This window comes from Pan paniscus, chromosome 9, assembly GCF_029289425.2.
Source record: "Pan paniscus chromosome 9, NHGRI_mPanPan1-v2.0_pri, whole genome shotgun sequence".
Taxonomy (NCBI): domain Eukaryota; kingdom Metazoa; phylum Chordata; class Mammalia; order Primates; family Hominidae; genus Pan; species Pan paniscus.
Window position 1 is genome coordinate 64,605,256 of NC_073258.2, and position 16,491 is coordinate 64,621,746.

Sequence of the window (16,491 nt, forward strand, 5' to 3'; positions counted from 1 at the left end):
GTGCAGTCATCGCACTTCTCATCTGTGGGTTGACCAGTGCGCCTACAGTGCCTACTCTTTTCTGACAACTGTACAGTTTATTGTTTCTGCTATTGTTGAAGATTTTGAAATCCACCATGAAAAAAGAACTGGAGGCAGCACAAAAAAAAAAACCTTCTCTGTGTGAAATGCTCCACATGCCCAACATATGTAAAAGGATCTCCCTCCTGTCCTTTACGAGGTAAGCTTCGTGCAGTGTTTGAGGGTAAGTTACAGTACTGGAGACATGAATCTTGTCCTCATTTCAAGTAGTACAGCATGTTTAGGAAACAGATTTGCACATAAAAGATGAGAAAGCCGTAAAGAGAATTGCTGTGTTTGAATGTAGTAAAAGAGTTGTGAAAAGACTGACACGGAATTAATTTATGCAATAGTTTTTGTTTATCGCAACACCCTATCAGGCTCTTCACTGGACACCAACGCAGAGAACTTCAATTACAGTATATGCTTTGGCTTGAAGTTTCTTAACGTGTTTGTTTCCAGTTTTAATGAGGTAAATTACAAAGAGAATTTTGTACACAAATATATACAGCTCAATGATTATTTCCATATTTTGATATGTAATTTAGATCAAGGTACATAAAAACCTCTAAAATACTAGGACATGATCGCAAGCACAGAAAAAACATAAATAGGAGGTCCTACCTATTAATCCCCCCACAGAAACATTGATTTAACAATGATTGGATCCAAATACCTCTATGAGATTTCCAAAATAGAGGTAAGATGTTGTAAAACCATAGATGAGCACAAACCCAAGAACAGTTGCACTGAAATGGGTAAGAAGAGTAATTTCACCTGACCCATGACAACCCCTTCCCAAAGTTGTTTCAGCTCAGTGCCAAGAGAGAACACCCTGGCCTATGACCGCTCCCTCATAGAAAAGGAAGGAGTGGAGCAATACACATCTGGGCCTTTTGACACACTGTGTGAGGAACTGGTATTTGTCTCACCTCACTCAGAGCACTTATGGAACTTGCATATTTGGATGTTTGGGTCACTGAATAGAAGGTGAGCACAAAGAAAATCTGTGACTGGTACAGCTCAGTGCAATAAAAATAAGATGGGCAATTTTAGGTTTCTCCCTCAGGAGGGAGGGAAGGGAGTGCAGTATGTGTCCAACATTCTAATTTTTCAGGGAGATGCCCAAGAAATGTGTTTTTGTCTTTCCCACCCAGGATGCCAATGAGACTCCAGATACTCTGGATATCTTAAGAACAAAACATGATAAAAAAAAATCTGACTGTCATCCTGCTGCATCAGAGAACTCATAGTACAGCAGACAGACACCACGGGCAGCCAGATTACAAGATATTTTAAAACAGAAACCAGTAGATCTCTCTGATCAGAAATATGCACACACAAATACAGATAAGACACTTTACAGAGAATGTTTGACAGGCCCCTAGAATCTCTATTTGGGTTGATTGGTGAAGGTCTTTCCCTATAAAAGCTAGTCTGGGAAGATAGGGAGAGGGAGCTGTTTCTTCAAATGTGCATACACCAATGCAAAGCTTCAAAGAACATGAAGAAACAGAGAAACATGACTCAAAAGGGAACAAAAAAATCCCCAGAAACTGACCATAAAGAGAGGTATATGAATAACGTGATAACAAATTAGAAACAGCTACCATAACAATGCACACATAAGTCAAGATAAAAATGGATGAACAGGTCGGGCGCAGTGGCTCTCACCTGTAATCCCAGCACTTTGAGAGGCTGAGGCAGGTAGATCACGAGGTCAAGAGATAGAGATCATTCTGGCCAACATAGTGAAACCCTGTCTCTACTAAAAATACAAAAATTAGTTGGGCGTGGTGGTGCACGCCTGTAGTCCCAGCTACTTGGGAGGCTGAGGTAGGAGAATCGCTTCAACCCGGGAGGTGGAGATTGCAGTGAGCTGAGATCGTGCCACTGCACTCCAGCCTGGTGACAGAGCAAGACTCTATCTAAGAAAAAAAAAAAAAAAAAAGAGGAACAAAGTGAGAAATTCAACAAAGAAATATTGTAAATATTTCAAATGACCAAAATAAATCAGGGAGTAGATGAAGACAATGACTGTGCTGGGGTGCATGTACAGGATGTGCAGGTTTGTTACATAGGTAAACATGTTCCATGGTGATTTGCTGCACCTATCAACTCATCACCTAGGTATTAAGCCCAGTATGCATTAGCTATTTTTCTTAATGTTCTCTCTTCCTGCACCCAACCCCCAACAGGTCCCAGTGTGTGTTGTTTCTCTCCCTGTGTCTATGTGTTCTCATTGTTCAGCTCCCACTTATAAGTGAGAACATGCAGTGTTTGGTTTTCTGTTCCTGCATTAGTTTGCTGAGGATAATGGCTTCCAGCTTCATCCATGTCCCTGCAGAGGACATGATCGCATTTTTTTTATGGCTGCATAGTAGTTCATGGTGTACATGTACCACATTTTCTTTATCCAGTCTATCATTGATGGGCATTTGGGTTGATTCCATGTCTTTGCTGTTATGAATAGTGCTACAATGAATGTACGTGTGCAAGTATCTTTGTAATAGAATGATGTATATTCCTTTGCGTATATACTCAGTAATGGAATTGCTGGGTCAAATGGTATTTCCGTTCTAGATCTTTGAGAAATCACCACACCATCTTCCACAGTAGTCAGACTGATTTACCTTCCCACCAACAGTGTAAAAGCATTACTGTTTCTCCTCAACCTTGCCAGCATGTTATTTCTTGACTTTTTAATATTTGCCATTCTGATTGGTGTGAGACGGTATGTTATTGTGGTTTTGATTTGCATTTCTCTAGTGATCAGTGATGTTGAGCTTTTTTTCATATGTTTGTTAGCCACATGAACGTATTCTTTTGAGAAGTGTCTCTTCATGTCCTTTGCCCACTTTTCAATGGAGTTTTTTGTTTTTTCCTTGTAAATTTAAGTTCCTTATAGACTGGATATTACATCTTTGTCAGATGGATAGGTTGCAAAAATTTTTTCCCACTCTGTAGCTTGCCTGTTCACTCTGATGATACAGTTGTTTTTTTTTTGTTTTTTTTTTTTTCTTTTTGCTGTGCAGAAGCTCTTCAGTTTAATTAGATCCCATTGCCAATTTTTTTTTGTTGCAATTGCTTTTGGTGATTTCATCATGAAATCTTTGCCCATCCCTATGTCCTGAATACTGTTGCCTAGATTTAGGATTGTCCCAGCTATATGAGCTCTTTTTTCATTCCATATAAATTTTAAAACAGATTTTTCTAATTCTTTGAAGAATGTCAATGGTAGTTTAATGGAAATAGTATTGAATCTATAAATTGCTTTGGGCAGTATGGCCATTTTCACGATATTGATTCTTCCTATCCATGAAGATGGAATGTTTTTCCATCTGCTTGTGTCCTTTCTGATTTCCTTGAGCAGTGGTTTGTAGTTCACCTTGAAGAGGTCCTTCATTTTCCTTGTTAGCTGTATTCCTAGGTATTTTATTCTCTTTGCAGCAATTGTGAATGGGAGTTTATTCATGATTTGGCTATCTGCTTGTCTGTTGTTGGTGTATAGAAATGCTTGTGATTTCTGCATATTGATTTTGTATCCTGAGACTTTGCTGAAGTTGCTTATCAGCTTAAGAAGCTTTTGGGATGAGTCAATAGGGCTTTCTAGATATAAGATCATGTCATCTGCAAATGAAGACAACTTGACTTCCTCTCTTCCTATTCAAATACCCTTTATTTCTTTCTCTTTCCTGATCGCCCTGGCCAGAACTTCCAATGCTATGTTGAATAGGAATGGTGAAAGAGGGCATCTTTGTCTTGTGCCAGTTTTCAAGGGGAATGCTTCCAGCTTTTGCCCATTCAGAATGATATTGTCTGTGGGTCTGTCATAAATGGCTCATAATTTTAAGGTATGTTCCTTCAATACCTAGTTTATTGAGAGTTTTAACATGAAGGATGTTGAATTTTATTGAAGGCCTTTTCTGTGTCTATTGAGATAATCATGTGGTTTTTGTCTTTAGTTCTGTTTATGTGATAAATTACATTTACTGATTTGCTTATGTTGAACAAGCTTTGCATCTGGGGATGAAGCCGACTTCATCGGGGTTAATAAGCTTTTTTGTGTGCTGCTGGATTCAGTTTGCCAGTATTTTGTTGAGTATTTTTGCACCAATGTTCATCAGGGATATAGGCCTGAAGTATTCTTTTATTGTTGTATTCCTGCCAGGTTTTTATCCCTACCAGATTAGCATGATGCTGGCCTCATACAATAAATTAGGGAGGAGTCCTTCCTTTTCAATTGTTTGGAATAGTTTCAGAAGAAATGGTACCAGCTCCCCTTTGTACCTCTGGTAGAATTCAGCTATAAATCCACGTGGACCTGGACTTTTTTTTTTTTTTTTTTTTTGGTAAGTAGGCTATTAATTACTGCCTCAATTTAGAACGTATTGGTCTATTCAGGGATTCAACTTCTTGCTGGTTCAGTCTTAGGAGGGTGTATGTGTCCAGGAATTTATCTATTTCTTCTAAATTTTCTAGTTTATTTACATAGAGGTGTTTATTGTATCCTCTGATGGTAGTTTGTATTTCTATGGGGCCAGTGGTGATATCCACTTTGCCATTTTTTATTGTGTCTATTTGAGTCTTGTCTCTTTTCTTCTTTATTAGTCTAGCTAGCAGTCTATATATTTTATTAATTTTTTCAAAAATCTAGCCTCTAGATTCATCAGTTTTTTGAAGGGTTTTGTGTTGTTGTTGTTGATGATTTTGTTTTTTTGTTTTGTTTTGTTTTTTGTTTTTTGTATCGCTGTCTCCTTCAGTTGCACTCTGATCTTGGTTATATCTTGTCTTCTGCTAGCTTTGGGGTTTGTTTGCTCTTGGTTCTCCAGTTCTTTTAGTTGTGATGTTAGGGTGTTGATTTGAGATCTTTCTAGCTTTTTGATGTGGGCACTTAGTGCTATAAATTTCCCTCTTAACACTGCTTTAGCTGCAACCCAGAGATTCTGGTATGTTGTCTCTTTGTTCTCCTTGGTTTCAAAGAATTTGCAGAAGGATTTTTTTAACTTAATATAATCCCATTTGTTCACTTTTGCTTTGGTTGCCTGTGCTTCTGGGGTATTACTAAAGAAATCCTTGCCCAGTCCAATATCCTGGAGAATTTTCCCAACTTTTTCTTGTAGCAGTTTCATAGTTTGAGGTCTTAGATTTAAGAATTTAATCCATTTTGATTTTATTTTTGTATATGGTAAGAGATAAGGATCTAGTTTCATTCTTCTGCATATGGATATTCCATTTCCCAAGCACTATGTATTGAAAAGACTGTCCTTTCCCCAATGTACATTCTTGACACCTTTCTCAAAAAGAAGTAGACTATAGATGTTTGGATTTACCTCTGGGTTCTCTATTCTGTTACACTGACCTAAGCATACACTGATCTATGTTTTTATGTCTGTACCATGCTGTTTTGGCTACTATAGCTCTGTAGTATAATTTGAAGTCATGTAATGTGGTTCCTCCAGTTTTGTTCTTTTTACTCCAGATAGTTTCGACTATTCTTGGTCTTTTTTGGTTGCACTTAAATGTTAGGATTGTTTTTTCTATTTCTGCTGAAAATGTCATTGGTATTTTGATAGGGATTGTATTGAATCGGTAGATTGCTTTGGGTAGTATGGACATTTCAACAATATTGATTTGTCCAATCCATGAACATGGAATATCTTTCCATTTTTAATCCTCTTCAATTTCTTACATTAATGTTTTATAGTTTTCATCAGAGGGTTTTTTCACTTTTTATTAACTTAATTTCTAGGTATTTTATTTTATTTGTAACTATTGTAAGCATGTTGACTTTCTTGATCTTTTTTAGATGGTTCCTTATTGGCATATAGAAATGCTATTGATTTTATTTGTTGATTTTGTATCCTGCAGCTTCACTGAATTTGTATCCTGCAACTTTACTGAATTTATTTCTTGTTTCTAATAGCTTTGTGGTGGGGTCTTTAGATTTTTCCAAATATAAGATTATATCATCTGCAAACAAGAATAATTTGACTTCAAGTTTTCCAATTTGAATGTCCTTGATTTCTTTCTGTTCTCTGATTACTCCAGCTAGGACTTCAAGGGCTATGTTGAATAACAGAGATGACAGTGGGCATCTTTTGTGTTTCAGATCTTAGATGAAAACTTTCCATTTTTTCTCCATTCTGTATGATACTAGCTATGAGTCTGTTGTTTATGGCTTTTATCATGTTGAGGTATGTTCTTCTATGCCCAGTTTTTCAAGAGGTTTTTTTTTTTTTTTATCAGAAATGGATGTTGAAGTTTATCATATGCTTTTTCAGCATCAGTGGAAATGATCACATGGTATTGTCCTTTATTTGGTCAATATGATATATCATGCTAACCAATATGCATATGTTGGACTATCCTTGCATCTGTGGGATAAATTCCCCTTAGTAATAATTAATCATTGTTTTAATGTGTTGTTGAATTCAGTTTTCTAGTATTTTGTTGAAGATTTTTGCATCAATGTTCAACAGGGGTATTAGCCTGTAGGTTTCTTTTTTTAATGTGCCTTTGTCTGATTTTGGCATCAGGGTAATTTTAGCCTCATAGAATGAGTTTGGAAGTATTCCCTCCTCCTGTATTTTTTTTTAATAATATGATAAAAATGGCATTAGTTCTTCCTTAAATTTTGATAAAATTCAGCAGTGAAGCTATCAGGTCCAGAGCTTGTCTTTGCTGAATGACCTTTTACTATAGCTTTGATCCCATTATTTTTTATTACTCTGTTCAGGTTTTAAATTTCTTCATGGTTCAACCTTGGTATGCTATTCGTGTCTAGTAATTAATCTATTTCTTCTAAGTTTTCAAACTTATTGGCATATAGTTGTTAATGGTAGCCTCTAATGACATTTTGAATTTCTGTGGTATCAGTTACAATGTCTCCTTTTTAATCTCTGATTTGTTTGGATCTTCTCTGTTTAGTTAGGCTAAATGTTTGTCAGTTTTGTTTATCTTTTCAAAAACTAACTTTTAATTTTATTGATCATCTGTATTGTGTTATTTATTTTATTTTAATTTAATTTATTTCTGCTCTAATTTTTTTTTTACTTTAAGTTCTGGGATACATGTGCAGAACATGCAGGTTTGTTTCATAGGTATACATGTGCCACAGTGGTTTGCTGCACCTATCAACCCGTCATCTAGGTTTTAAGCCCCACATGCATTAGGTATTTGTCATAATGCTATCCCTCCCCTTTCCCCCAACCCCCGACAGGCCCCAATGTGTGATGTTCCCCTCCCTGTGTCCATGTGTTCTCATTGTTCAACTCCCGCTTATGAGCGAGAACATGCAGTGTTTGGTTTTCTGTTCCTGTGTTAGTTTGCTAAGAATGATGGCTTCCAGCTTCATCCATGTCCCTGCAAAGAACATGAACTCATCCATTTTTATGGCTGCATGGTATTCCATGGTGTATGTGTGCCACATTTTCTTTATCCAGTCTATCACTGATGGGCATTTGGGTTGGTTCCAAGTCTCTACTACTGTAAATAGTGCTGCGATAAACATACGTGTGCATGTGTCTTCATAGTAGAATGATTTATAATCCTTTGGGTACATACCCAGTAATGGGATTGCTGGGTCAAATGGTATTTCTGGTCCCAGATCCTTGAGGAATTGCCACACTGTCTTCCACAATGGTTGAACTAATTTACACTCCCACTAACAGTATAAAAGTTTTCCTATTTCTCCCCTTCCTCATCAGCATCTGTTGTTTCCAGACTTTTTAATGATCACCATTCTAACTGGCATGAGATGGTATCTCATTGTGGTTTTGATTTACATTTGTCTAATGACCAGTGATGATGAGCTTTTTTTCATGTTTGCTGGCCACATAAATGTTGTCTTTTGAGAAGCATCTGTTGATATCCTTTGCCCACTTTTTGATGGGGTTGTTTTTTCTGGTAAATTTGTTTAAGTTCCTTGTACATTCTGGATATTAGGCCTTTGTCAGATGGGTAGCTTGCAAAAATTTTCTCCCATTCTGTAGATTGACTGTTCACTCTGATGATAGTTTCTTTTGATGTGCAGAAGCTCTTGAGTTTGATTAGATCCCATTTGTCAATTTTGGCTTTAGTTGCAATTGCTTTTGGTGTTTTAGTCATGAAGTCCTTGCCCATGCCTATGTCCTCAATGGTATTGCCTAGGTTTTCTTCTAGGGTTTTTATGGTTTTTGGTTTTACATTTATGTCTTTTATCCATCTTGAGTTAATTTTTGTATAAGGTGTAAGGAAGGGGTTCAGTTTCTGTTTTCTGCATGTGGCTAGCCAGTTTTTCCAGCACCATTTATTAAATTGGGAATCCTTTCCCCATTGCTTGTTTTTGCCAGGTTTGTCAAAGATCAGATGGTTGTAGATGTGCGGTATTATTTCTGAGGTCTCTGTTCTTTTCCATTGGTCTATATATCTGCTTTGGTACCAGTGCCATGCTGTTTTGGGGTCTGTAACCTTAAGTTACTGTAACTTTTGGTTATCGTCTGAAGCCAGGTATCATGATGTCTCCAGCTTTGTTCTTTTTGCTTAAGATTGTCTTAGCTATACGGGCTCTTTTTTGGTTCCATATGAAATTTAAAGTAGTTTTTTCTAATTCTATGAAGACAGCCACTGGTAGCTTGATGGGAATAGCATTGAATCTATGAATTACTTTGGGCAGTATGGCTATTTTCACAATATTGATTCTTCCTATCCACATCTGCTCTAATCTTTATTATTTATTTTCTTCTGCTGATTTGGGGTTTGGTTTGCTCTTGCTTTTCTAGTTCTTTAAGATGTGTCATGAGGTTGTTTCTTTCAGTTTATTCTACTTTTTTGACGTAGACACTTATAGCTAAAAATATACCTCTTGGTACTTCTTTTGCTGTATCCCGTAGGTTTTGATATGTTGTGTTTCCATTATCATTTGTTTCAAGAAACTTTTAAACTTCCTTCTTAATTTATTTATTGATCCACTTGCACTCAGGAGCATATTGTTTAATTTCCATGTGTTGATATGATTTTCAAAATTCCTCTTGTTATTGATTTCTAGTTGTATTTCATGTGGCCAGATAAGACACTTAATATAATTTCAATTATTTTGACTTTTTTCAGACTTGTTTTGTGGCTTAACATATGGTCTATCCTTAAGAAATACCCATGAGCTGAGGAGAAAAGTGCATATTCTTCAGCCATTGGATGAAATGTTTCATAAGTATCTATTAGGTCGATTTGTTCTACAATGCAGATTAAGTCCAATGTTTCTTTGTTGATTTTCTGTCTGGATGATCTGTCCATTGCAGAAAGTGGGAAGTTGAAGTCTCCAGTTATTAATATAATTGTATTGGGGTATATCTCTCTCTTTAACTCTATTAATATTTGCTTTATATACCTGGGTGTGTATATATTTACAATTGGTATATTCTCTTGCTGAATTAGCTCTTAATCATTATATAATTACCTTCTTTGTCTCTTTTTAGACTTTTGCCTTAAAATCTGTTTTCTCTGATGAGTGTATCTACTCCTGCTCTTTCTTGGTTTCCTTTGGCATAGAATATCATTTCCATCCCTTTATTTTCAGTCTGTATATCTTTTTAAATACAGTAGATGTCTTGTAAGCAACAGGTCATTGAGTCCTGTTCTTAATCCATTCAGAAACTCTCTGTCTTTTGATTGGACAGTTTAGTTCATTTACCTTATATGTTATTATTGATTTTAAAAAAAAGACTTACTTCTGTCATTTTGTTATTTGTTTTCTGGCTGTTTTGTGGTAGTATCTTCCTTCTCTCCTTCTTTCCTGTATTCCTTTAGGTGAAGATGACTGTCATTGGTGATATGTTTTAATCTCCTACTTTTCATTCTTTGTGTACCTGTTGCATGTTTTTCAATTTGAGGTTACCATGAGGCTTGCAAATAATATCTTTAACCCATAATTTTAAACCAATCACAATGTAACAGTAATTGCATAAACAAACAAATAAGGAAAGAGAAAACTAATAAAATGTCTACACTGTAACTTTGTCTCCTGGCTTTTTAACCTTTTCTTGTTTTTAAATCTTACTGTATTTTCCATGTCTGAAATTTATTCATTATTTTTTATTGTTTCATCTTTTAATCTTCCTACTCAAAATACAAGTAGTTTAGCCACCACAATTACAGTGTTATACTATTCTGTGTTTTTCTGTGTACTTACTTTTGCCATTGAGTTTTGTACATTCAGATGATATATTCCTGCTCATCAATGTCATTGTCTTTCAGATGGAAGAAATCTCTTTGACATTTCTTGTAGGACAGGTCTGGTGTTGATGAAATCCCTCAGTATTTGTTTTTCTAGGAAAGTCTTTATTTCTCCTTCACGTTTGAGGCTATTTTTTGGCTGGATATACTACTCTGGGATAAAAGGTTTTTTTTTCCCCCCTTCAGCTCTTAAAATATATCATGCTTGTCTCTCCTGGTCTTTAAAATTTCCACTGCAAAGTCTGTTACCAGATGTATAGGAGCTCCACTGCATGTTATTTGTTCCTTTTCTCTTCTGCTTTTAGAATTTTTTCTTTATCATTGGCTTTTGGGAGTCTGACTATTAAAGGCCTTGAGGAAGTCTCTTTTTTTGCAACACTTACTGATATATTGTAGTTTAATAAAAACATAGCTTATACAGTTCATTGAAAAAGTATTTTAATGCAAACACCACTTTTACACAAAACCAAATGTTGATATTCTCATTTTTTAAAATTCTTGGTTTCTCTAAAACACTAAGATGATACCTCAATAAGGGTTGCTTCACATTTTCCAATTTCTTGATCTGTGCATGTCACAAGTAAAGATCCAGATTTGTTCTTTTTGCATAGTCTTGCTTTGGCCATGCATGCTCTCTTTTGGTTTCATATGAATTATAGAATTGTTTTTTCTAATTCTGTGAAAAATGATGGTTTTATTTTCATGGGAATCGCATTGAATTTGTAGATTGCTTTTGGCAGTATGGTCATTTTCACAATATTGATTCTACCCATCCATTAACATGGGATGTGTTTCCATTTGTTTGTGTCATCCATGATTTCTTTCAGCAGTGTTTTGTAGCTTTCTTTGTAGGGGTCTTTTGTCTCCTTGGTTAGGTTTATTCCTAAGTATTTTAATTTTTTTGCAGCTATTATAAAAGGGGTTGGGTTCTTGATTTGATTCTTCACTTGGTCTCTGTTGGTGTATAGAAGAGCAACTGATTAGTGTACATTAATTTTGTATCTGGAAACTTTGCTGAATTCTTTTATCAGTTCTAGGAACTTTCTGGAGGAGTCTCTAGTGTTTTCAAGGTAAACAATCATATCATCAGCAAACAGTGACAGTTTGACTTTCAGTAATATGCTGAAGAGGAGTGGTGAGAGTGGGCATCCTTGTCTTGTTCCAGTTCTCAGAGGGAATGCTTTCAACTTTTCCCCATTCAGTATTATGTTGGCCGTGGGTTTGTCATAGATGGCTTTTATTACATTGATGTATGTCCTTTGTATGCCAGTTTTGCTGAGAGTTTTAATTATAATGAGATGCTGGATTTTGTTAAATGCTTTTCCTGCTGTTAGTCTGATGGGGTTCCCTTTGTGGGTAACCCAAACTTTCTCTCTGGCTGCCCTTAACATTTTTTCCTTCATTTCAACCTTGGTGAATATGATGATTATGTGTCTTGGGGTTACTCTTCTTGAGGAGTGTCTTTGTGGTGTTCTCTGTAGTTCCTGAATTTGAATGTTGGCCTGTCTTGTTAGATTGGGGAAGTTCTCCTGGATAATATTCTGAAGAGTGTTTTCCAACTTGTTTCCATCCTCCCCATCACTTTCAGGTACACCAAGCAAACGTGGGTTTGGTCTTTTAGTCCCATATTTCTTGGGGATTTTGTTCATTCCTTTTCATTCTTTTTTCTCTAATCTTGTCTTCATGCTTTATTTCATTAAGTTGATCTTCAATCTCTGATATCCTTTCTTCCGTTTGATCAATTCAGCTATTGATACTTGTGTATGCTTCACGAAGTTCTCGTGTTGTGTTTTTCAGCTCCATCAGGTCATTTATGTTATTCTCTAAACTGGTTATTCTAGTTAGCAATTCCTCTAACCTTTTTTCAACATTCTTAGCTTGAGATGTGAGGTATCATTCCAGTCATCATGCTATTTGTCACATTTATACCTTGGTTTTTTGGTTTTTCTTTTTTTTAATTCTATTTTTGTTTTATAGGTCCTGTGAGATTTAGGCTTTAAAGAGGTTCTATTTTAATGTGTTTCCAGGATTTGTTTCAAGATTTAGAGGTCCTTTTAGCAATTCTTGTAGGGGTGGCTTAGTAATGGTGAATTCTCTCAGCATTTGTTTATCTGAAAAAGACAATCTTTCCTTCATATGGGATGTTTAGTTTCACTGGATACAAAATTCTTGGCTGATAATTGTTTTGTTTGAGGAGGCTGAAGATAGGACCCCAATCCCTTCTAGCTTGTAGGGTTTCTTCTGAGAAATCTTCTGTTAATCTGATAGGTTTTCCCTTATAGGTTACCTGGTGCTTTTGTCTCACAGCTCTTAAGCTTCTTTTCTTCGTCTTAACTTTAGATAACCTGACGACAATGTGCCTAGGCGATTATCTATTTGAGATGAATTTCACAGGAGTTCTTTGTGCTTCTTATATTCGCATGTCTAGTTCTCTAGCAGGGCTGGGGAAGTTTTCCTCAATTTTTCCCCCAAATATGTTTTCCAAACTTTTAGATTTCTCTTCTTACTCAGGAACACCAAATATTCTTAGGTTTGGTCGTTTAGCATAATCCCAGACTTTTTGGAGGCTTTGTTCATATTTTCTTGTTCTTTTTTCATTTATTTATTTTTTTGTCTTTGTTAGATTGGGTTAATTTGAAGGTCCTGTCTTCGAGCTCTGAATTTCTTTCTTCTGCTTGTTCAATTCTATTGCTGAGGCTTTCCAGAGCATTTTGCATTTCTATAAGTGTGTCCAATATTTCCTGAAGTTTCTTTTGCTTTTTCTTTATGCTATCTATTTCCTTGAATATTTCTCCCTTCACTTCTTGTATCATTTTTTACTTCCCTGCCCTGAGCTTTGCCTTTCTCTGGTGCCTCCCTGATTAGCTTAATAACTAACCTCTTGAATTCTTTTTCAGGTAAATCAAGAATTTCTTCTTGGTTTGGATCCATTGCTGGTGAGCTAGTGTAATGTTGAGGGGTTGTTTAAGAGCCTTGTTTTGTCATTTTACCAGAGTTGGTTTTCTGGTTCCTTCTCATTTGGGTAGGTCTAGGGCTAAAGGCTGTTGTTCAGGTTATTTTGTCCCATGGTGTTCCCTTGATGGAGTACTCTCCCTTTTTCTAGGGATGTGGCTTCCTGAGAGCTGAGCTGCAGTGATTGTTATCTCGCTTCTGGGTCTAGCCATCCAACAAGTCTACCAGGCTCTGGGCTGGTAGTGGGGATTGTCTGCAGAGTCCTGTAATTTGAACTGTCTATTGGTCTCTCGGCCATGGATACCAGCACCTGTTCTGGTGGAGGTGGCTAGTGGGTGAAATTGATTCTACGCAGGTTCTTAGCTTTGGTGGTTTAATGTTCTATTTTTGTGCTGGTTGGCCTCCTGGCTGGGGGTGGCACTTTCCAGAGAACATCAGCTGTGGAGAGAAACCAGCAGTGAATGGGGCCCTAGAACTCCCAAGAATATATGCCTTTTGTCTTCAGAAGTTGGGTAGGAAAAGGCTATCAGGTGGGGGCAGGACTAGGCATGTCTGAGCTCAGACTCTCCTTGGGTGGGTCTTACTGCAGCTGCTGTTGAGGATAGGGGTGAGGTTCCCAGGTCAAAGGAGTTGTGTATTTAGGAGTATTATGGCTGCCTCTGCTGAGTAATGCAGGTTGTCAGGGAAGTGGGGGAAAGCCCACAGTCACAGGCCTCACCCAGCTCCCATGCAATCCAAAGAGCTGGTCTCACTCCCATTGTGTCCCACTAACAGCACCGAGTCTGTTTTCCAGGCAGTGAGTAAGCAGGGCTTTAGAACCTTCCTCAGGCTACCCACCTCCCAGCTGCAAGAGAAAAGGGCTTTAGTTCTTTCTCTGCCTGTGGAGTCTGCAGGCCAAATTCGCACTCTCTCCCAAGTTCTGGCCAGGAGGCTTCACATCCAGTTCAAATTATTACAAAGTTCAGCTGCAGATGTCCTTCTTCCTGTGACATTTTTCTGCCTCTCTCCACAGCCCCCCACAAAGTGCCAGGCAGGAATGGCTGGCATGGGGGCCTAGCAAGCTCCCAGGGCCTTTCCTGCTGCTTCCTTTGCCCCTGTATTTCTCTTGGCTCTCTAAATTAACTCAGCTCCAGGTAAGGCCAGAAACTTCCTGCAAAGTAGACCTTCAGTTTCCCCAGTGGGGGTGTGTGTTCAGGGGTGGAGGATCTCCCTTTTCTACTTCTGCAGTTTGGGCACTCATCGTATTTGGGATATCTCCTGGCTCCTGCAGGAGCAGTCGGCTTCCTCCAAAGGGTCTGTGGGTCCTTTCAGGAATCCCGTTTTGTTTCTGCAGTCATTCTGGAGCTAAAATTCACGATGCAAGCCTCCAAACACTGCACTTCAATTGCATTTTCAACTCCAAAATTTCTGCTTCATTATTTTTAATTATTTCAATTTCTTTGTCAAATTTATCTGATAAAATTCTGATTTTTTTCTCTGTGTTATCTTTAATTTCATAGATTTTCCTCAAAAGAGCTATTCTGAATTCTCTGTGTGAAAGGTCACATATCTCTGTCTCTCCAGGATTGGTCCCTAGTGCCTTATTTAGTTTACTTGGTGAGATAATGTTTCCTGGATGGTGTTGATGCTTGTGGATGTTCATCAGTGTCTGGGCACTGAAAACTTAGGTATTTATTGTAGTCTTCACAGTCTGAGTTTGTTTGTACACATCTTTCTTGGGAAAGTTTTCCATGTATGCAAAGGGACTTTGGTGATTTGATCTGTTTTTCATCACTGCAGACATATGTTCATTAGGAGGGACCCCAAGGCCAGTAATGCTGCAGTTCTTGCAGACCCACAGATATACTGACATCATGGTCATGGATAACATCCAGAAGAATTATCTGGATTACCAGGCAGATACTTTTGTTCTCTTCCCTTACTTTCTCTGAAACAAATGGGGGTTTTGTCTCTATACTGAGCTGCCTCGAGCTGGGGGAGGGGTAACACAAGCACCTCTGTGGCCACCACCACTGGAACTGCACTGTATCAGACCTGAAGCCAGTATAGCACTGGGTATCACCCAAGGCCCATAGTAATCACTGCCTGGCTACTGCCTAGGTTTTCCCAAGGCCCTAGGGCTCTACAGTCAGCAGTTGTCAAAGCTGGCTAGGTTCATGTTATTCCCTTCATGGTCACAAGTTCCCTACAACCACAGATGGGTCTATAGATGCCATCCAGCAACCAGGGCTTAGAGTCAGAAACCTTTGAAATCTATCTGGTGTTTTATTCTACTGTGGCTGAGCTGGCACCCAAGGCACAAAAGAAAGTCTTTTCCATTCTTCCCACCCTTTTCCACAAGCAGAGGAGTCATCTCATGGCCACCACCACCCCACGTTTATGGTAAGTACTACCTGTTTATTGCCAATGTGCACTCAAGGTCTAAGTGTTCTTCAGTCAGCTTGTGTGAATGCTGCTTCCAGGCCTGAGAATTACCTTTCAGGGAAATGGGCTTCCCTCTGGCCCAGAGCAGGTCCAAAACTGCCATCCAAGAGCCCAGGCTTGGATTTATGGACCCCAAGACCCCACTTGGTGTTCTATCCTATGGTGGCTGAGTTGGTACCTAAGCTGCAAGACGAAGCCTCCTTTAATCTTGCCTCTTCTTTTCTCAAGTAGAAGGAGTGTCTCCCCTTAATTACCACAGCTGGAAATATGCCAGGTCACACCTGAAGCCAGCACAAGGCAGAGTCTCATCCAAGGCCAATCGAGTGAACTACCTGGCCACCACTGATGATTGATTATTCAGGACCCAAGATTTTTTAGTCAGCAGGTGATGAATCCTGTCAGGCCTGGGTCCTTCCCTTCAAGGCAGTACGTTTCCTTCTGCCCCTGGAGATGTCTGGAGATGTCATCTGGGAGCTACATCCTAGAATGCAGGCCCCAGGACCCTATTCTACTGTGGCTGAAATAGTATCCATGTTGCAAGACAAAGTCCTCTTCATTCTTCCCTCTCCTCTCCTCAAGTCAAAGGGAGAATTCTCTCCTGGAGCTGCAAGCTGCTGGGGTCTCACTAGATCACAGGTCCCCCGAGTTCACTGACCCCAGGCCCAGCACAGCACCAGGGTTTGCCTAGGAATAGCAGTCCTTGTAGCCAAGACTGTCTTTTAAGTTTATTTAAGACCCCATAGCCCTTTAGTCCATGATGGTGAGGCTTGCCAGAACCCAGATTCTGACCACTGGGATGGGCGATTCCCCTCTGGCTAGGGCTGGTCTAAATGCTCCCTCCAT

General features: G+C 38.4%; 1 protein-coding gene across 1 annotated transcript in view; it reads left to right on the forward strand.

Moving 5' to 3' along the window:
* SLC22A9 (solute carrier family 22 member 9) overlaps positions 1 to 16,491 on the forward strand; it is a 45,574-nt gene that overhangs the window by 14,300 nt on the left and 14,783 nt on the right. Inside the window, exon 6 of the mRNA XM_003828522.6 lies at positions 102 to 220. Within this exon, the coding sequence (XP_003828570.4) occupies positions 102 to 220 (119 nt within the window). The remainder of the gene's footprint in view (positions 1 to 101; positions 221 to 16,491) is intronic.